This window comes from Zonotrichia albicollis, chromosome 10 (genome assembly GCF_047830755.1).
Source record: "Zonotrichia albicollis isolate bZonAlb1 chromosome 10, bZonAlb1.hap1, whole genome shotgun sequence".
Classification (NCBI taxonomy): Eukaryota; Metazoa; Chordata; class Aves; order Passeriformes; family Passerellidae; genus Zonotrichia; species Zonotrichia albicollis.
The window spans coordinates 27927346-27950084 of record NC_133828.1 but is presented as its reverse complement, the minus strand read 5'-3'; the positions used below and the strand labels follow the sequence as shown (position 1 = coordinate 27950084).

General features: G+C 40.3%; 2 protein-coding genes across 2 annotated transcripts in view; both read left to right on the top strand.

Moving 5' to 3' along the window:
- The window catches only part of LOC141730413 (uncharacterized), a 169062-nt gene extending 155506 nt beyond the window's left edge, over window positions 1–13556 (top strand). Inside the window, exons 5-6 of the mRNA XM_074547877.1 lie at window positions 12798–12836; window positions 13414–13556. Coding sequence (XP_074403978.1) covers window positions 12798–12836; window positions 13414–13556 — 182 coding nt within the window. The remainder of the gene's footprint in view (window positions 1–12797; window positions 12837–13413) is intronic.
- B3GALT1 (beta-1,3-galactosyltransferase 1) lies at window positions 13508–17339 on the top strand. Its single transcript, XM_014265068.3, has one exon. The coding sequence runs from the start codon at window positions 13643–13645 to the stop codon at window positions 14621–14623; it is 981 nt and encodes a 326-aa protein (XP_014120543.1). The 5' UTR covers window positions 13508–13642; the 3' UTR covers window positions 14624–17339.
- The last annotated feature ends 5400 nt before the right edge of the window (window positions 17340–22739 follow it).

Below are 22739 nucleotides of genomic sequence, written 5' to 3'. Positions count from 1 at the left end.
AATTGGTTTGGGACCTATTTTTCAGATTGGTTTCTTATGAGCACTGTAAAATGCCTAATCCATCCTGCAGAAGATTGCTCAGTCCCTCTGAAGGGCAGTTGTTAACAGCAGGTGCCATGGGGCACTGTTATTCAATAGGAGTCTAATTTATGACTGGCATTCAAGGACACAGATCCAGCTGTATAAAGACAACTCCCTGCAACCTCTCTCTCCCCCCAGAACTTGAGATGCTGGAGCATGCTGATTTTTGAGACCTTCTTCAGTGACTCTAGAGGTATACAGAAAAAGAGGTAGATGCCTTGGAATACATGGTCTTATATACTGACATGGAATACTGTGCTGCAGTCTCTGGCTTTGTGATATTGAGCAAATGTCTTTGTCATTTTTATCTACAGGGGTGGCTGACAAATGACCTACCTCTCAATCTAATATATTTACTTTTGGAAATCAGCAATGTTATTCTTGCTACTGCTGGTTTCATCATTTCTCAAATTAAAAAATGTTATGGCTAAACTTTTAGTTAGTAGAGCAAGGCAACTGATTTTTCATGTATGATACTATCTGACAGCTTTTCTTCCATATGTGCTAGATATAGATATAATTTACAGGTTATTTCCTGCCAGCCAGGATGATAATCTGTTATTACTTGAGGAAGAAAATACTTATGGTGGTCCAGATACAGCGCACTGGGCACCCAAAGAGTGATTGTAGATTTTTGTCTGTTGTCATATCACTAAGACACTAAAAATCCCATCCATGCTTCTTCAAAACAGCCTAAATTAGAGAGCAAGCTTACTTAGCTTGTCAAGTCACTTTTAAAAACTGATCTTGGTTTTTGGAGAACTTTTTCCTATGTTTTATAACTCATTGCAAAGCAATCTTCTTACAAGTGTTTTTCATACACGCTGTCATTCTGAAGTCTTTAAAAATTGTTATCCAACACCAACCCTGCCCTCTCCTGTTACAAGGGAGAGACTACTTGTAGTAGTTTATTAAAATGGCAACATGTTGCCATATTAAAATTTCTTTTATGTTCATAAATGTCAGTGCACTTATTTTAAGTCACCATTACCTTGGGCATCTTAGATTACTGCAAGGCCAAATGATCACCTAGAACAAGAACAGTTTATATAAAATAAAGTTACACCTGAAAGATGACGAGGCAGATTGACTTCCCCGACTGTTTTGGTCACTAACCCTGCCTGGATTGGAAGTTTTCCCAAGTACAGTGGCTAAATTGTGTGTATGTGCTACTCTCAGGGGCTAATTTTTTTCCTAGAAGTGTTTAATCCCACTCAAAGCCCTGACAGCCAGAAGGTGGATCATTCTGCCACTGTGTTACCCAGTGAAGGTAATTAATATCAGGTTTATTTTGAAAACACATGTCAACAGGAGGAAGATGTACATATCAATCTGGTGGAAAACTGCACACCTTTTAGTAAAAAATCTTCATCTTTAGCTCTATTTATTGTTATAACTTCATTTAAGTGCAAGAAATTTTCTAAAACTTCAAAAACTCAATCTGTTTCAAACCATAACCATATAAAGGTAAATAATTTGTGACACCAAGTAACTTCTAGCTTTTACTTTGGATGTATATGGAGAAAAATCACAGGCAAACCCAAAGCATTATTATTTTTAGCTGACCTGAGGGATTTAGCAATTTAGGTTTGAGATAGAGATTTTTATAAAGGATTAGCTGCATATTGGCTCTTACCTTCCTAGCAATGGACACTTTAATCAACATTTGGAGAGAAAACCATACCAAATTTTGTCTCTCTCAAAACATTTGGACTAAACTTGTTAATAGCCTTGGCCCAATGACAAAGGTTTGACCCCACATGCAAGAACTATAGGAACCTGATGAGTAAGTGATTGATATGCTACCTTCAAAACTGCAGTTTGGGATTGCATTTTGCCACAATATTGTACAACCCTTGGCAAGCAACCAGCAGTCTATCCCTCCTTACACCATCTGGAGGAAAAAAACAACAGCAAAAAAGCCTCGGCACACTCTCTGTTTTGGCAAAGACACGTGTGGGAGAATATCCTACCTCAGCCAAGCTGTCTTTGGCTTCTAAGAAGAATCTGGCTGATTCAGAAGCTTGTGACAGCCTCTCACTGTGTTTTCATTTTCTGTCAAAATCAGAAAATCACATCCATCTTCAAAATAGCAGCATATTCTCAAATGCTATTCTATTCATGCCACTTAAAGCTGCTAGATGCACGATCAGATTTCCTGTTAAAATCCAATTAGGTTTCCAGTTGAACTTCAGAGTGATCTCAGGAGAGTTAAAGGACCCAACAATTTATTTGTTATTGTGAAAACAAAAAATAAAGTTTAAAGGGAGAGTATTTTTCTTATTTCTTGACAAGTCCTTGAATTGTTTTCCAAAACTTTCCAGTAGATACTGAAATTTATAAACATAAATATTTGATAGGCAGGCAAAAGCTTTTTGGTTTTTTACTTGTTTGCAATTGATGCAAGAGGAGGAAATAGCTGAGTGCTTGGTCTTACTGTTGTGTAAGGAAATCTTGGGGCTATTGCTACAGTTCCCAAGGGAATAAGGGGAGCCCTCAGTTCTCTAATAAGGCCTCAGTTCTCACTCATTTAAGACAGGAGTGTGGTCATGAAGACAGGTCTGCCCCATTTTGCCTCATCCTCTCATTTCAAAGTGACGATGCCCCTTGGCTGTGCTGGTCCAGGCTTTTGTGTGACCGTGAGGCACATCTGACCAGGGAACTGATCAGGCTAAAAATCATCATGAAGCATTAATGAATGCAGGGGTATTTTTTTTTTGGCAGTGCCAGCTTACAGACACACTGGCTCTAGTTTCCCAGATGCAAAGAAATGTTTTTCATCTTGATCTCATGTAGTTTTTTTATCAGCTCCTGCAGCACTCACCTCCAAAAACAAGGCACAAGCAGTTCAGGAGCAAGATGAGCCCCTTTCATTTTCCCTGTTAAGGAGGGGACCATTAATCCCCTTCACCCACTGAGGGGTCCTGGGTTCTGAGAGGGCCACGTCCTGGCTGGAGATGAGAAACTTCCTCGTGGCAGCCCGGGGTGACCCAAGGACAGGCAGCCTTGGCCCTGCCATGTGTCCAGCAGCATCCACCACTGCTCCCCTGTCTGCTGCAGGAGGCACCTGTAGCAGGAGGCTGAGAGGAAAATGATCTGGAATAAGGGTTAGAAAATGTACAAAATTATTTGACTTTATCTCAAAAATTGCTATATGGAGTTTAATTGATCCAGCCAGGGCACAGGAGGAGGAATTGAAATGGAGTTTTTTACCCAGCATATTTTTCACAGAATGAATTAATGCCTTGCTGAAAAGGAGATTTGCAGTTGGCATTTCAGGCAGCCTTACTGCCTGCCTCTGGAATTATTTGCATTGTTGTTCACACAAAAGGAGAATAAACTCAACCACTTGACTTCCTTTTCCCTGAAATATATGTCTAAGATCACAGTTCAGAAAGGAAAGTAAATGGCAGATGGCGGCATCTTTGCAAAGTACACACACTCTGAGCTATACAGACAGGGAAATTGTTTTATTCAAAGAAAAACACAAAAGAAGAGTGAGAAAGAATAACAAAGCAGTGAAGTTCTCATTAAAAGTGGGGTAGCTCTTGGTTACATTGTTACCACATACACAAGAGACAAACAAGAAATTATTTACATCCTCTGTTTTGTGGCATTACTCTTCATTACATCTGGCAAGAAAGGTTTTTAAAGAATAAATTGAAAATTTGTGCACTTAGATCATTTGTCCTCCTCTCACCTTGAACCATTCCCTATGGGGAGGCTTCACTCTGCAATCCAGGCAGGATTCCCTGTCTTCCTCTGTGCACCCAAGAGCGTTTAGCCAGACACCACCTGCCCCTCCGGCAGCTCCTGCCCCACTTTCCTGAGAGTGTCAGGAAGTCACTCCTTTTCTCCCAGGCAGCAGGACGAAGCATTACTGATGTTTGCATCAATTTTCATGTTTCCTGCCCTTTTTCCACATGAGGAGAATGAATCTGAGCACACCTGCTTCCTTGATGGACAGACAGAGTGCCAGTGGAGACAGACCCTGGCTGTGCCATGGAAGGGAGCCCACATGGAGCACTTGGTCACACAGCAAAGCAGGGCTCCTGTGTGATCCCACAACAGCTGGTCCTACAGCTGCTTTACTGCATTTCTTTTCACTTTTGCTTCCTGCTGCCTTTGATATCAGAGTAGCCAGGAAATAAATGGAATCAAAAATTGCAGACTGCTTTAAAATCACTTTTGTTCAAGAGATCTTTCAGATTAAAATAATGCTGAAAGGAGATTGCTAAAAGTGAGAGAAGTTTTCATGTGCTGAGGGAGCCCTACACAAGAGTTAAAACAAGCTCAGGAGAATCCCTGTTGTTTCCAGCCACCTAGATGAACCAAACACCTTCCTCCAGAGGTCTTGGTTCACATTATTTATATAGCAATCTCTTCTGATTCTGCTCAAAGACTAAGCACCTCCAAAGTCTGGAAAATGATCAAAAGGGGTGTTTGATCTTATACTGCTTCTATAAGAAAAATCTCCCAGAAGAGTGTGTCTCTGTTAAAATTACTCTATTTAATTCCTACAACCCTGTGGTATGTATCAAGATTTGGACCCTTAAATTGCTTGGCATATTTTATGACTGTGTTATCTGCCTCCTTGGGGTACACAGCTGCTCAGTGAGCTTGTGTTTATAGAGCTCTTGAAGGTCCACAGATGGAGAGTGAAGAGAAGCAATCTATATTTTTATACCATATATTCATGTACCCTCTTTTTCCTTAAGGCTTGGCCTCGAACACATGGATAACTAAGGTTTGATATGATTCCCTTGTGCATAGTGATAGAACATATTTTCTGTTTATTGCTTCACAAAGTTGATTTCTATCAGTATTGCACTCCATTCCTATCCTAGCAGGAGCCAACACATCCCAAAGAAAAGTGGGTGATAAAAAGAGAATTCCTTCTGTTGAGCTGCATCAAAATCAAGGCAGAATCAAGGCACAAGACACCAAAGCAGGGAAACCTCACTGTGGTCTTCAACACCCTCACAAGGGAAACGTGAGGGCCAAACATCAGTCTCCTCACTCTTGGGACCAGCGACAGGACCCAAGGGAACAGCATGAAACTGAGTCAGGGGAGGCTTAGGTATCAAGAAAAGTGTTTACCCAGAGGGTGGTTGAGCACTGGACCGACTCCCCAGGGAAGTGTTCACAGCACCAAGCCTGACTGAGTTGAAGGAAGACAATGCTGTCAGGCACATGGTGTGGCTCCTGTGCGGTGCTGTGCAGGGCCAGGAGTGGGAACAGAAAACACTGAGCAACACTGAGTACAAGTGGCTGCATAATCCTCTCTGGAGCAGTCCTGTAATCCCACACTTTACCTGTGCCACAGCAGTTTCAGTAAGAGTCAGCATAGAGGAGCAAGACTGTTTTCCCTGCTTTTCAATCCTGAATATACTTGAGGTCATCTTTTATATACCACTTCTTTGCCTTTGTTTTGAGAAATCCTTCAGTAATGGACAAATGAGTCTACATTTACACCTACATCAGCCCGCTACAGACCATGCAATTACAGGTGGAGAAGCCAGCTGAAGAGTTTCCAATTATTCTGGGCCGCTCTGGTTATGCTTCCTTAATCACAATAGGGTAAAGAGAAAACAAAATGTACTATCAGCATAATGAGCCCACAGAAATGGCCCATTACATTTAGTGGCAGACAAACACATAAGGACAAACATTAGGAAGAAGTTTGTTTAGCTATTTTCGTAGTTACCAGTCACTGTGAATACCCCTAATTAACAATGCCCACAGACAAAAGATGTAAGAAATTAGTTAGTATTCCTGACTGCTCACAGAGATAGCTGGGATTTGAAATTTATGTTCCCTAGTGAAAGCTTTTAAAGTACACATGGAGGACATGTCTAAGGACAAAAGTGATAAAAGTAAGTTGAACAGGAATTCAGATTTACTCTTTACTAAAATGCACTTCTTCCTGCTGCTTTATCAGATACCTAAGATTATCAGCCATATTCTGCCCAGCTGGGAGATAAGAGTTATTAACAAAAAATTCTTACAAAATATTCATCAAAAACACTTTGCAAGAAAACTTCCTCAATTTTTGCTTTTAACAATTCTCACAGGAGCTGGGTTAAATTCTGATCTGAGCACAAACAGACAAGTTGTTTACTGGTTGCCTTCTACAGAGACACCCAAATTTCTTTCAATGATACCAATACACAGTTTTCACAATTTTCATAAAGGAGATACAGTGGAAAAATGAAGAAACAGTTTTTCGAGCAAGTGGGTTGACTAGGTAGGCATAGCTGATAACCCAGAATGGGTTTTCACCTCAGCTAAGGAGGCAGCCACCCATTTATGATCCCAAACAGTATTTTTCAAACATCCTCTCAGCTGAGGACACAAGCTGCTGCACTTTTGAAATATCATAGAAGAATGAGAACAGTTTTACTCCCATGGATTCACCAGGACATATATTTACCAAATAACTACAGCATGTACTCCTTTATTTGATTCATCACAGTTATTACGAGCCCATTTCAAAATCATGCCGCAAGAGATAGGGCCTCTTGTGTTGAATGAATGTTTGAGTGTAACATTGCCCAGCCATCTATTCAACTGCAAGCTTCAGGAAACTAAATGCTGACAAATAGTCTGGGGTCATGTCTGTGAAATGCTCCATATGTGCTAGCTGAGTCTGATGCTAGCTTTCTCTCAAATGTTAACAACTTTGCAAAACAATGCCCTCTCTTCTGCAGCAGAAATTTTTCTTGTTCAATCCCCAATAAAAGTAGGTTTTGATTTAGGTTTGAGAAAAACCTTATCTGTCATTTAGTTATGACAAAGTGAAAAGAAACCTGTTTCTTTGTTCCAAGGCAATGATGTGCAGCTAAAAGCCAGAAGTGCTGGCCCTGAGCTGCACTGAGGTCAGTGGCCCTGCGAGCTCCCACACTGGCTGGTGGCCACACCAACACTTCTGCAGAAAAGCACCACTCCAGGTAGTTCAGGGAACAATTCCTCTTTTCAGTCAAGGAGCGAGTCCCTTTCCCAACAGGCCTGTCCCTTCTCTGCAGGGTAACTCTTGGGAAGCCGGGGCAGAGCTGCAGGTGGCAGCTGGAGCAGCGCGGGATGGAGCCCCTGGAATGCGGAGCAGCGGAGGGAAGGGGCACAGGAGGGGCACAGGAGAGGGCACAGGAGGGGCACAGGAAGGGCACAGGAGAGGGCACAGGAGGGGCACAGGAGGGGCACAGGAGGGGCACAGGAGAGGATACAGGAGAGGGCACAGGAGGGGGCACAGGAGAGGATACAGGAGAGGGCACAGGAGAGGGCACAGGAGGGGGCACAGGAGGGGCACAATAAACTGGGGGATCTCAGTCATGACTAATCAGCTGCCAAAAAGAGTTCCATGATTTGTTCTTAAACATGAGAAAGAAAGCAATTAGATTGCCATTTAGTTGTTTTATGTGGGCTGTTTCAGCACTTCTTCAAAACAAAGAGAAAATCCTGGTTTTATAGATAGATTCATTGAAAAAATCTGAAGTGGAAAATACAGATCTCTGTATTTTCCTGTATTTTCACTCAGGCAGATTTACTTTCATGTAGACAACGTTTAACTCTTAAAAGGCTACAGCAGCTCTTTAAAGACTAGGGAAATTTCAGTAGGACAGAAACTTATGCTGAAAATTCTATAACTTGCATTTTCCCTATGGAAGCTTTTGGTAAGATTCCCCAGTGGACAGTACATTCTTACTCTTAGTTCACATTACAAGCAGGTGGTAAATACTGAAAAACAATTTGTAAATACTACATTTATTTCCAGAGATCAATTCTTTGATTTAATGATGAACTACAATCAAAACCCTCTGCAAATCAGCATTCATGAAAGGAGAGCTGTTAGTATGAAATATGTACTTGTGCAAATACTTGCTTTCACATTAAGGGTCTGCCTAGGGTAAAGTCTATCATCAATATATTTGTGAACAAGGAATGATCCAGAAAATATTTGCCCTCATTGTCTTTGAGGAAGAGAAGGGAAGTCAGCCTCTTTTAACATATGACAGCTGTGAACCTTCTTATTAGAAGAATTTCTTTGTCTAAAAAACATGGACCTGAAATGAAGGTTTGTACTTTTCTCTATTCAGCCCAAAACCGCGCCTTCTGCATCTGTTACAGCCCCTTTCCACAATGTTATAGAGAAGAAAGTCTTTCTTTGCAGCACTGATTTGGTTTCAGATGCATTACACCCAGGCAGAATAAGCATTTAGAGCATTTAAGAAACTTTAAATTAAGTTCCCAGAAAGGAGGTTGCAATCTTCTGCTAAATCACCTGTGCCATCTGTCCAAAATTTCCCCCAGAAACTATGAAAACATACAGCTTAGAACATAAGAGATCCCTGGATTTCCATGTAGATGTGTTCTTAATGTTCAGCATAATTATCTTCTCAACAAGATTTAGTAATTATGACAGACTTTTCCTTAGGTAATTTACAGATTTCATAAATGGTGAAGACATTTCAGCATCTTGGTCTATATACAGATGAAAGCTATGATCATAGAAAACTTACCAAAATGTCTCTTCAGGGAAAATGAGAAGAGTTTGCTACATTTACTAAATAATTTAGTGGCTGCATTCCCTCTTTTTTCCAGGGAAAGGGAAAGGTACCCTTTAGCAGAGATGCAGAGTGTTAATTTGACTCAATTGTGTTCTGCCTAACAGACAGTTAGGGTGTCAGGATGAACAGCTGTGATCTCCCGTGGCTTCTCACCCAGGGTCATCCCCAGGACTCAGTCAGCATCCTGCACCCAGCACCTCCCTCAGCAGCAGTGGCATGGCATGGATTACAGATATGGCAACCAGCCAGGCTTCAGGAGCTGTGGCTTCTATCAGGGACCTCCACTGTGATCTACACACATTATTGCAACTGCACTTACATAGGACAGGCTTTTTTGAAAGAAAGATCAACAGCCTCTCACAGAGACAGCAGCATTCCAAAATATTGGCAAAATATTGTCCTTGATGAGTGACGTTAGCTGAACTCATTTGGCATCTGCCTGAAAATTGCCCATGAATAGTTATCAAGATTCTCAAATGTGCTCATTATCTGGAGGATTATTCTTCATGTGCAGTCAGCTCATAAAAGGTTTGCTGCAAATACAGTCCTCATCCAGACAATTACTTACAGAAGTTACACAGTACAGCTTTCTGTGCTCCGACTGGCTGGCTCCTCTGGCTGGCACAACTGAGCTGTGGCACAGCTTCGTGTCACAGTATGGAAACACAATGCTGAACATTTGCTTTTTGCCATCGTCTATCCTCAGTGATTGAGTCCTTTATTACTTATAGTATGACTACCAGGTTAGAAAAGGGACAGATTGAATTAAAACAATTTTAAAAACAAGGATCCAAGAGCTTAACCATTGCTACTGTCCTGCTAGAAAGCTTTCTTTCACTTGAAAGAAGAAAGGACATGACACCTTCCTTTGCCTGTCTACTTATCCCTAAATGTGATAAAGTCTATTCCAACAGACTATTTCTACTCCAAAATCCAAAGCTGATAAAAGCTTTTCACTCTCCCTCCGACATCCCTCCTGGTTAGAAGGTCTTCAAATTTCAACACCAAATTAAAGATCATGGCACAAGTGAAAAAAGAATATCCTTCTAGTGATGATATACTGAATCCATCATCTAAATGGAATAAAATACAATATATAAATGAATTTGCTACACACTTAAATATTGAAGGCCACTTTTGAAATACTTACAATTGATGAGGTTAAAAATATTCTGAATAACTTCAGGCCAAACTGCTAAAGGAAGTGCAGCAATGTGGGCATTGAAGTGCTCTCAGTCATTATTCTGATCATAGTGGTCTTAGTTCACATACTTTACTCCTCCTCTTTTCCAAATGAGTAATTAACACAAAATTTTTAATTCACTGTAGTTTGAGTACATGAGTTTTACACTAATTTCCCTCCATATAATTCACATCCTTGACATACAAGTCCCACAAGGCTGTAAATTTGTTACAGGTCACAAGACATGACAGCAAAAAGGTCTGCTGTCACAGACTTTGATACTGCGAGTAATTTTGCAAAATTCCTAGAATTATTCCTGTGTTGCAGTAAGCCTGAGTTAGGTGTTAGTTTAGGATCTTGAGTAATTAGCATCATCTTTAATAATGGAATTTGGCTACCTCTGAAATTCTTGACTGCTAAATCCTCACAAAGTAAGTCTTTCCCTGCTTAGTTCATATTTCCTGGCCTAATCAAGCTAGGTATTTTCTTACACAAATACAAAATACACATTATTGAAATTACTGGGCAGGACCAATGTTACCAGAAATAACCTGTAGGAGCATGTGCCCTGTGGCCAGAAAAATACACAACATAGCTACTTATCCAACCCCTTTGTGATCCTGCAGAGAGGAAGCAAGATCAATCCTGGATGCAAAAATAATCTCACCTAACTTACAGACCAAGACTTCTCAGCTACTTGCATTAGCTATTTGTACTTGTATTGTATTCACACTATTTGCCAATTTTGCTTATGCTCTTTTCTTTCAAATCTCTTCCCCACATATAGCACAGAGCTCAAGTAAAGAAGGAATATGAACTTTAATTTTTACATTTTCACCTCACAAAAACTGGAATAGGAGGAAGCTCTCATTTTGGTTTTTCCCTCAATCTTCCTAAAAAATAAGTAAATATAAAATTTCACAGGAAATCAGGAAAACTCCAGCCTGTGCACTCTTAACCACTTCACCTGCACTTTGCTCAAAAATTCTGCAGGGTTGGTGTAGAACGCTCCAAACCAAACCAAACCATATTCTTATTGTTTGTTTTAAAAGACAAGTAAACCAAAAACAAAAAAACCCCACCAAATATTCAACAGAAAAAGATAAATTTGTTTCAAGACCCAGCAATCCAAGGGTCAATATAAGAAGCATTCATCCCACACAGCCACCTATAGATTTCATAACTGAGAAAAAAATTCCCTACAACAGCTCAGGATCTTTTTTCAAAATGGAGTAAGGCTTTTGTTTCTTCTAATCCTTTCAGAGCACACAAGATTGGATATCACAGCCATGACATTACTGGACTGAAAAGCAATTTTATGTAATTTTGCAGTTTGTAAGAGGCATTGGCTACAATTTTTCTTTCCCTCAGATCTGCACAGTGCTCATGGTAACTAATGCACCTATCCTTATGAAAGAAAAGATGTAGAACATCATACACTTTTAGATAATGCAATATATAGTTTCCTAAAATAATACATCATATGCAGAATATTACACTTACTTGTGAGACCCTAATGCTGGAGTCCATTAAACACACTGACTTATGCATCTCTTGCTCTACAGCTCCAATCCACTACTGCTGTATTTCTTTCTTTATTAATGCAGTTTTCTAGACTTGACACTCTTGTGTCTTCATTATATTATGGCTTTTTGCACTTGGTGGTTTTCCTCACTGGCATTTCCAGTGGGAGCATTAGCAGAGCTTCACAGTGAAGCCAGAAACACAATCAACCTACCAGACCAGGGATGGATTTTGCCTTTCTTAGAACTGTATCACAGCAGGTTGCTAAAGCATGATACATCCCCTCTCTGGACATTACAGTAGCATCTGTGTATAAATTTATCACAACCACATCTATTTAGGAGGTACATGTGTCTGCCCTCCCAAGATTGTTGTCTTCTGCAGCCCTGTGGAACAATTAGAGATCCCACTTAAATGCACTGCTCCCAAACATTTGCTGGTACTGCTTGATGGGAAAAGACTGCAAACCCTGAGTCCTGTGACAAGCAATGAAGGAGATCATAGCCCACCTCTAGCTAATTAAATTTCCCAGGTATAGGGCAAAACGAATTGATAGTGATGAAGCTCTTAGACAAAAAATTCACATTACCCTAGTTTGTGAAAGGGAAGAGCAGCATGTGAGTTCCGGCCATTAAACAATTAAAAGTGCATGTAATGAAGATTAGCAGGACAGGACTAGCTGTAAGAATTTATAAGGAGAATACAGTCTGTATAGATTTAGCAAATGTTCAGGTTGTTTCTCTGTTGTTGTTAAACCTCAGTGTGAAACTATGCACAGGGTACCTAAAAGTCCTTTCATTCCGATGGCCTGCCTAGGGGGTGGTCTGACTGCAATGTGTCAGTGGTGTGAAACCAGAGAGGAGGTTTCTAAGACAAGGCTTCTATTTTTTTATCTGAATACATTTTTTTTTCTATTCAAAGTAAATGTTAAATATTTCTGAGACTCTCACAAAAAGCTCCTCTGTTGCATGCTTCTACTATCCTTTAGCTCTGAAGTAATGCAACAGTAAAACTCAGGAAGGTGGAGCCTGCAGGCACTCTCCAGCTACTGATGTGCCTTGGAGGAGTCAGCACTGAGCTGGCAGGCTTGAGGCAGCTTGTCTCATTTCCACAAAATTATGGTAAGTCGAACTGGTTCCCAGCAAAATTGCCAAGAGCAATGGAAGGTTCAGGACAGTAACATTCCCTCAATCCAGGAAAGTCTCAAAACTACCTGATGCTGGAGGCAAGACTGGAACAGCCCAAGATGGGGCTGCCAGTGCCAGAGCCCTGTCCAGGCAGGCAACTCCCTGCACACCAGCCAGTGAAGTACCACCACTACTAGGCTGCCATCGTGATTCATCTTGCATGGTGCACAAATTAGGATTGCTCATGGAAAGACTGGTTTGGGGGAAGAGGAGAAGGAAACCAATAAGAATAACTGAACTGTGTTATTTTATTTTTAGATTTTTATGGAGTCTACTTGAGCGCTGATCTTTGCATGGGTAAGACAGCATACATATCTCTCTTTCTCTCTTCTGTACCTTTCCCAATCAGTTCCATTCTCTCTGATTTCCACCAAAGTGTGTTCTTGTTAGCAGGACACATATTAACATTTAGACCAAATTAGACTTGTATTTGTCTGCACAGCTGCCACAGATGCTGCTGATCCTAGAACAAAGTACACTATTTTTCATTCTTTAAATAATTTTAAAATGTTCCACAGGACATTTTGAAAGATTGGCCAGAAGAAATGCTAAGAAGCAAGAAAATGCTAGAAACCATAAAATTATTTTCATATACTTTTAAAATTATCTAAATGGTCAACATGCTATGCATGCTTATCTTCTTTTATATAAAACCATCTTTGAGGAATTACCAATCATAAAGTCATTACTTCAGTTACACTGCTCTATTCCATTACACTACCTTGCATTTTGGTACCTCATGAGAAAAAAAAGAAATACCTGAGAAATGCATTAAGACACTTATCTTATTAATGGCCAACCATATATAAGCTCATTTTTCGTGCCCTAGGCTTTTATGGTCTCACAGTGGAAAATTTTTCTTCATATTTTTCAGAAATAACAGAAAATTCCAAGAAATGGAAGCCGCTGCCAGTGAAAGAAGAAAAGCTGAGTATCATCAGGGTTAATAGCTCCTATCTGAGATCCATGAATGATTACAGAGTTACTTTTCTGTATCGAACTTTCAAGTTTCATTAATAATATGCTGCCTCTCCAGGACACAGGTGCACTCACGCTACAAAGGCTATCGGTTCGTCACGTGGAATAGAAGAGCTAGAGGAACAATGGCTTCAAAGGTCTCATGTTTATACATTTTGACAGTAGTTTGTTGGGCAAGTGCTCTTTGGTACTTGAGTATAACTCGTCCGACTTCTTCCTACACGGGCCACAGACAGGTCAGTAGCATATCCATAGCCAGAAAAAACGTTTCCTTTGGCAACATAAGAACTCGACCTATAAATCCGCATTCCTTTGACTTCCTTATCAATGAACCCAACAAATGTGAGAAGAGCGCCCCATTCTTGGTCATTCTTATCAGTACGACTCACAAAGAGTTTGATGCAAGGCAAGCCATTCGAGAAACGTGGGGCGATGAAAACAACTTCAAAGGAATTAAAATCTCCACACTGTTTCTTCTTGGAAAAAATGCAGATCCTGTGTTAAATCAAATGGTAGAGCAAGAAAGCCAAATTTTTCATGACATTATTGTGGAAGATTTTATCGACTCTTACCATAACCTCACTCTGAAAACGTTGATGGGGATGAGGTGGGTAGCAACATTTTGTTCAAAAGCGAAGTATGTCATGAAGACAGACAGTGATATTTTTGTAAATATGGACAATCTTATTTATAAGCTGCTGAAGCCTAACACCAAGCCAAGGAGGAGGTACTTCACAGGTTATGTTATAAATGGAGGACCAATAAGAGATGTTCGCAGTAAGTGGTACATGCCCAGAGATTTGTATCCCGACAGCAATTACCCACCCTTCTGTTCAGGCACTGGCTACATTTTTTCAGCTGATGTAGCAGAACTGATTTACAAAACCTCCCTTCACACCAGACTTCTACATCTTGAAGATGTGTATGTTGGACTCTGCCTTCGGAAGCTGGGCATTCACCCCTTCCAAAACAGTGGCTTCAATCACTGGAAAATGGCCTACAGCTTGTGCAGGTACCGCAGGGTGATCACAGTGCACCAGATAACACCAGAAGAAATGCACAAAATTTGGAATGACATGTCCAGCAAGAAACACCTTAGATGTTAAGATTTTTACAGATGTAAATACCTTTTTTTAAATTTTGGTTGAGTTTGGTTATTTTTTGACAAAGTGATCTGCTGACTTACAGGTTAAACTGTGGGATATTAACTGTGAGAGGCTTTTTAATGACTGATTTTTCATTCTCACTTTGACTACTGGTTTACAAACTTCAGGCTCTTTTTCGTAAGGACATTATGCCAACTGAAAGAATCTGGAGTCAAATCTCAGATTTTGTAAATTATCATCAATTGCACATATCCATTCTTGCATCTGTGTGTAAAAGGACAGTAATAAACTATTATGAGCTGCTTAACAATTCACACCCCAGCCTCTGAGATAAGACTCAGGCTCTAAGAAATGAAGAATTACAAACATACTTTTATTCTCCTTTTGACACCCTACAACCGTCTCTATTTAGAGCCTTGTTAATAAATTAAGCAGCATACATTTGCACTGAAATGATGTACCTACTTTGACATGTGTATTTTATAGTACTTGTGCAATTCCCAAATAGCTTACTAATGGTGTAATAGCAGAATTTAGACAGGTAAGAACATCAAAGTTTCATTGGCCTTAGAAACAAACCCACACACTGAAATATATTTTCATCCACCAAATGGCATTACTTTAAATTATTTCAGAATAGCCCATTTCTTTACACTTCTTAAATAGCCCATAAAATATGTAACACAATTTAAAAATTAAGTAAATCTGTAGGTGAAATAAGGCAGGGGAGATGTATGAAAAACTATCTTTAAAATATATGAGAAAAGCATGAATATCTTAACTCTTAATTTCAAAGCAAGGCAATGTCTGTCATTAGTATTAATGGATTCTCCATTAAACACCTTGAATAGCAATATATAATTATCCTGAATGCTAAAAGTGTCAATAAACAGCATATTTCAACATCAGTCAGTGCACTATTTACCTGAAAACAAGTAACACAAAAGCAACTTTTTAAGGGGAAGCTTTACTTTGTGCTGCAGTACATATAGAAACAAGTCCTAACAGATTTTTAATGGTGTAGAAATGAGGAATTTAGCCCAATAAAAGAATGCAATCAATTTTCTGTTGACTGAACATACAACAGAATACATAACATATATGTACAAATTTCACAGCAAAAGAGAGGGGTTTTAAGCAAAATCTATTAAAGCTACACAAATTATATCCTTTAAAAAACCTTTTAAAGTTCTCAGTTTACTCATCACAGTCAATACTCACTGAGGTCCCACTCAGGAGATCCAGTACACAAGACTTATTCAAATTTCATAACATGTTTAAACGTATTTTGAATATGAATGTTTATGAAATGTCATGAAAACTCTTTGATAAATTCAGGCCATCTCTATTCAGTACCACCTTATAATAAGGAGGTGAAACACGGTATTGCTCAGCAAATAACTTGGAATGAAGAACTCACACACAAGTTACAAAAAACCAAAACTCACCACGTATATTATCAGCTGAAGATTGCTCACACCATGCTCAGCACACACAGAGTCTCATTCATTGCAGCTGGCATTACGTGTAACATATGCAAAACTGTTAAGTCTGTATGTTATTCAGAATGTCTATAAAGTTGTCAGAAATTAACTGAAGAAGAATTTAAAGGGAAACTTTGACCTGATTTTGCCATAGACATAGCCAGCACTTGAGAACAGTAACAGAGGAATGAAGATGCTATCCTAAAAGGTTTGCAGTCTCATGGCAAATTGTTAGTCTTGTTCACAGATGCAGCGCTATCATTTCAAAAGAAACTACTTGTAAATAAGGTAAAGTGTACCTGGCTTTTAAGGCACTAGCAGGAGCCATCTCAAGCAAATCTATGTCAGATCTGAAGATGAAGTTACACAATAGGCAGCCTAGGAGTTACTGTTAACAGGAGCTTGTGTACCCTTCATAAATAAAAATAACCCAAACCAAAACCCCAGTAACTTTATAAGAACACTAAATCTCTTACAGCGTAATTAAAGAGTTATCCTTCCCTAGTTGATCTAGTCCTTGTTAAAGCTGCTATGCCCTATTAAATCCAGAACTTCCAAGGTACAACTAATTGCATAAGTGAATATGTAACACACTGATTGGGTGAAGTTCAGATTTCCTTACATAAGTCCCATAATATTCTTGTTTATGAATGGAAATGTGGGAGGAATTCATCCCCAGCCCTTGGGTAAATCAGATAGCACAGATGCCATCCTGCCCAGAACACATTTGGTAATAATTTGAACCTGCAGGCTGCAATCACTTCTGCTATCCCTCTGCACTGTGCAGCAATTTGGGGGTTCTGAATCACAAACAAATGGATTTGGTTGCCTTATTTCTGCTGATGCTTCTGTGGCCTTTGCTTAGTAACCAGGAGGACAGCAGGGCTCCCAGTCCAGATACCTCAGGGCTCAAGCAGCATGGTAGCCTTGAATTTCTCCTAACACAAGTAGATTGCGTTAATAATTGCAAGGTACACCTTGAAAATAGTATCTGAAAAAGTGTATTTCCTGCCATTTATAAATAGACAGACCTTCAACAGAAATGTAAATGTTCATCTTGAAACTGATGTACATATTTCTAAGGCATTTTCTTCTGTATTCAGCTGTATATATGTGTCAGTCTGCTTGCTATGTAGAATTCTGTTATGCATGGAGCTGAGTGAGGCATTATATTTGTCCAGTGTTTCAAGAGCCTTAAGCATGTGTGCCCTAATTTTTGAATGTACAAGATACTTTTTCTTTTGCTGTCAAGTGAATTTAAAACAACACAACAAAATCCTAATTTTCTACTTGTATTAATTTTCTGGTATTAGATTTCATTAGCTCGTTACACTTAGATTTATTGTTTTCACTTTGCTCATAAATTTCACTATTGGAAACTGGATATGGAAAGGAAGCAATACATCTACTTATAGGGACAGTCTTCCCTTCCACTCAGTGGTATTTGTGCCATGTGGGATACTGTTAAGAAACAAATGTTTTCAATAGACTTCCTTTCATCAAAAAAATATTTACATTACTTAAAGGTCATTTTGTTTCATTGGGCATGGGACAAATGACAACTTGGTTAAACATGCTGGCTTCTCGTCACTTCAAAAGTTTGACTGTAATCATATTTTGATTCCAAAATGCATATGAAAAAAGCACATTGAGCGAAGCAGCTGGGGGGAAAGTGCCTCTCTTTAGGAGGAATTTTTTCACAAAAGCATTTTTTCCTTTTTTTATTTTGTTAAAACTGTGAGAGTATTCAAACAGAAGCCTCAAGGTTCATTTTCCACATTTCCTAATAATAATGTTAAGTACTAATTTTGATTCTTTGAGGGGTTTTTTGTCTTTATAATGTAGATGGCAATGGCAATTTGTAAATGAAGAGTGTAATTAACTAGAAAAGCTTGTCAACAGTAACCGAAATTTAGGTGTATCATTATATATGACTGGCTGTACTTATGTATTTATTTGTCTAAATTGTATATATTGTTTTATCTGTAGTGTCTGTAGGAGTGCATTCTTTTAGATTAATGTATTATTTACAGTTTTGTGGGATTGCCAGCAAAGCTGCTAATCAAGATACTATTTTTTTGTATCAATGTCAAATAATAATAAAAAAAATCCAGTGAAAAATGGAAGGTGTCCTGTAAGTTTTCTTATTCACGTCTTTCTAGAAATGTAAATTGTATTACCTGAAAACAAGTGAATTGGCTCATTTGTCATGAGGAAGAATATTGTGCTGTTAATGCAGATTTTTTTTAATTATTAAAATAAATAAACCAAACAAAATACTACTTTTATTCATTATTTGCGCAACAACTTCATCAAGCTGATGTCCACCTGGATCAGGTGTATTACTTCATCTAAAGCTTGTGAACTTCAAAGCAGTAATATTAATGCAGCCATGGCAATATCTGGCAAAGCAGCACACGGGCTCATCCCCTGCTCTGCCCTATTTAGCTGCTTTGGCACCCCCGGCCAATGAGACCCAGGTTTGGCCATTCTGAGGTGGCAAAGCTTTTTGACACCCTCAGCAGGGCTCTTCTGCTGCTGGCATGGTGTCTTCATGTCTGGGCTTGCAGCCATCAAAAGCTGCACACGGGAGAAAAGGAGAAACCCACATCTCATAAAACCACAATAAAGGTGTTTGAAGTTGCTGTATCATCAGCTGGGTCACCCATGCAGAGGGACGGGGTCCTCCCAGTCTCTCACAGACACAGTGACCATGACAGAGCCTTTTGCTTTCCCCGCACCCCACAAAGCACCAGCAAATCAATGAAGAATCACAGTCTGAGTACACTCAGATTACTTAGGAAGTCTCATGTAGCCTTTGTTCTCCCAACACACATATCTTACCATACTGTTTTGTCTCTCAGGGAGGTCTGGCCAACTTTACGGTCCTCATATCGAAATAAAAGCAAAAAACCTAAGTAACACAAAAGTAGGAAGAAGTCCCTTTTCTTGTAAGAATGTCAGAAAAATTCATCTCTCCCCATTCTCCCCTTCATTTTCCCCCTTCTCCCCTGCAGTTTCCTACATAGAACAAAGTATCCAAGCTCTTTTCCACTGCCCTTGGAGCTCAATATCCAAAACTCATTATTCATGAAATGGAGGGAAAAATAACCCCACCCCTGAGAAGAAAGGTAGCTTTGGCAAACCAAAGTGGTCACCAGAAGTAGTTGCAGCCTGCAACAGAGTCCTCAGGCATCCCAGCAATGTCTGCAGCAACGCAGCAACCTTACAAACCACACCGAGATGCTTTAAAGCAACCAAGAGTTTCACATACAGCAAAACCCCTCCAATCATTTTCATCTCTTGTTTCCACCAAAGCAGCCTGAGTCTAATTGCAACACTTACATGGTGTTTAATTAATAGACAGCTTGGAGATATACAGATATCAGCACTAGCAGGGCAGATTGCATGTAGCTTGATTATCTTAATTACAAGCATTCTATTTTCTCATTTACTTAATTGATTCTCATAGATTTTCCAGAGAAATTTGCAGTGCCCTAAGTGAAAATAGCATGTAGAAAACCTTCTTAAAAGTGCTGACACTGGCCTGTTACAGCAGCAATGCACCAAAAAAGGAATATATATATATGACACAGAACATTGTACTGAATAGCATCTGCTTCCTTTTCTCTTGTTAAAAAATATGAATTTATGAAATGGAAGAAGAGGAGTCATCTGGGGAGAATTAAAAAAGAAAGAGTGTACCTTATTTATTCAACTGCACCTGCAATTAAGTTGTGTCAAGTATCTCCTCTGATGACTTGCCTAACACAGGAAAAAAAAACATTTTTCTGCTAGGTCTGCATATTAGCTGAATTTGCATTATAGCTCTGCCTCACCTGAAAGACCCAAGAGCAAGAGGCATTTATTAGTAATGCAAGATTTATCCTTGAGCACTTGTTCTGCAAAGGCAGCATTACATATCAAGCTGGACAGAATTAAGTGTTGTGGTTTTGTAATGCAGACAACTTTTATTTGGGTGAAGCAAATACCCCAAACTTGAGGTGTGCTGGCTAACACTTACCACATCTGCATCTATCAAGCATCCCTTTTGTCTTTAAGAGCTCCTTTCTCTGGCCTATTTTCTAACATGACATCTTTCTCCAAAGAGAAACAGGACCTCCAGGTATCTTAGGGTAGCAGTAAAAGCAAGGGGGAAGCAGAGAACACTCCACAGCATCATTACAAGCTTTTCCCTTGATTTACAAAAGTCACTTAGCCACTGTCCTTCTGTACTCTCTATCTGTTTCAATCTGGTACATTTCCCTGTTATTTCCCAAACTCTTTCAATTTTCTTTATTTGATTTTGTATGACTCAGCATTCTCCCATCTAAAAGTATCAATTCAAACCAGCCACAAAGACAAGAGCACAGAGTTTCTATGAAGAGAGGGCCCTTACCTGACACGTTTACAGTCCTACACTGTCTAATACCTGTCAAACTGATTTCAGCAAGTTTCAAGGGACAAGCACTTTAAGTTGTTTCTTCAAAAATCTTTTCTTTTATATTACCTAGTTCAGGTATGTGGGGGAAAAAAGATCTATCGTCTTTCATCTTGCCTCTGCCTGCAGAGATAACTATCACAAGTCTAAGGTTGTTTGGCTTTTTTTCCTTTTACGTTTCCTCACAACCTTGGATAGTTCATCAGAACTCAAAACAGCATTTTTTCATGTTTCACTTTAACTCCCACTTAATCAAGTATGCTTTTCCACAATTTCAATGTTTTAACCTTTTTATCTGCTTCTGCTCTCTGTGTCGCCTCTGCTCTCCTCATATCTCCCTAACAGTCAGACATCTGGTATTGAATCTGTTACCAGAGTATTTTCATGAAGGCTGAGCACAGCAGTACTTCTCTCTGTCGCTGTCTTTGAGCTATCAAAAACTGCATTATCAGATTCGTTTCACTACACAGGACAGCTTATCTTACTGATATCACATTCACAGCAGAAGATGAACTTCCGCCAGCCTCTGAAACAGACACAGAGTCTGCGAGGCTGCAGCAGCTACGGACACGGCAGGTGCTGTACAGGGAATGTCCCCGCGCGCCGTTCCCGAGGCTCCGGCACTCCCAGGGACACACCTGCCCCGCTGGGACCGGGGTGACACGCACGGCCGGGGTGGCACAGGCACGGCCGGGGTGACACAGAGACGGCCGAGGTGACACAGACAGCCGGGGTGGCACAGGCACAGCAGAGGTGACACAGACACGGCCGGGGTGGCACAGACATGGCCAGGGTGACACAGACAGCCGGGGTGACACAGACACGGCCGGGGTGGCACAGACATGGCCAGGGTGACACAGACAGCCGGGGTGACACAGACACAGCAGAGGTGACACAGGCACAGCAGAGGTGACACAGGCACGGCCGGGCCCGGCGCTCCGCCGAGCTCTCCCAACAAGGGAGCGGCCGGGCTCTGATCTCCTCCAGCCCCGGCTCCCGCCGTGTCCCCGTGTCCATCCCCGCGGCACCGGCGCCCTTTGTCACACGGAGCTGGCGGCTCGCGGCCTCTCGTGTCCCCCGAGCTCCATCCGCAGCCTCAGCCCCGCGACCCGCGCCAGCAACTCCCCAGCAGCTGCCGGCATGCCCACAGTCCTTACAGCCTGAGTTAATCAGTTTTACGCCGAACGCCATTTCCCCGCACAAAGGCCACAGAAAGGCCCAGAGCACTCAGGACAAACCGTGCGAGGTGCACTCGGCTCTGTGTTACGTTTGCCACCACTCTGGCAGGATGGGTTATGAATGAAGAACTGGTGCCCCTGCAGAGTGGTGTCCTGCCAGGATGAGCCTGCCTGTGCTTCCCCAGCGCCGCTTCATTCTAAGCATTGCTGGACCTTGAATTAGTAACACAGCTGATGCCAAGGTTGATGACGGGCTGCTTTAATTGCTCATTAAAAGGCAGCATTATTTACTGCTTTGTTTCTTGGATTCAGCACTTCTACACATGGGGATAAAAGTAATGGGTTAGGATAAAGAATATATACAGCATGTAATTAAAATTACATTTTTTAATAGGGGAATATACATGCACACAGTGCAGGTGCTGTCACAGAAGTAGAGGTTATAGAAGTATGCTTTTTAAATTGTATTATACTGCAATTTAGCTGTCACTTCAAACAGATGGGTGAGTTGTGCAACATTTTTAAACTGATTTAATTACTTGCAAAGGTATTGGCTTGTGTTAATTGGCACAATAAATTACACAATAGTTCACAGATTCCATTAAAAAGGACTTAGAACATGTAGTATCTATAGGAAAATAAACTGAGCCCTGCAAGTCACTATTTGACAAAATCGTTATTGGCTGTTTGTTTTATCAATTCATAAACAAGACCAAAAAAGCCCACCATTCACACAAGACCACATGCCTAACATGATAGATATTGATGCATAATTGTATCTCAGAGACAGGTGAAGACAATATATCCAGCCATATGCCCAGAGGAATGATCAGACTAAGTAAATGTAAATAGGTGACCCTTACTTTCCCCAAAATACCCCACAGGTTACATGCAGTTTATCTGGCATGGGATGATTACTGCTGCCCTTCTTTAGGACAAAGGCATTTACTGAAACACGGGACACTGGGAAGAAGGTCCACAAGCACATGTAACATCTTTTAAAATATCTAGGC

Bases quoted from the DNA above. Each gene is read 5' to 3' on its own strand.
- B3GALT1 (XM_014265068.3), top strand. From the start codon at position 13,643: ATGGCTTCAAAGGTCTCATGTTTATACATTTTGACAGTAGTTTGTTGG.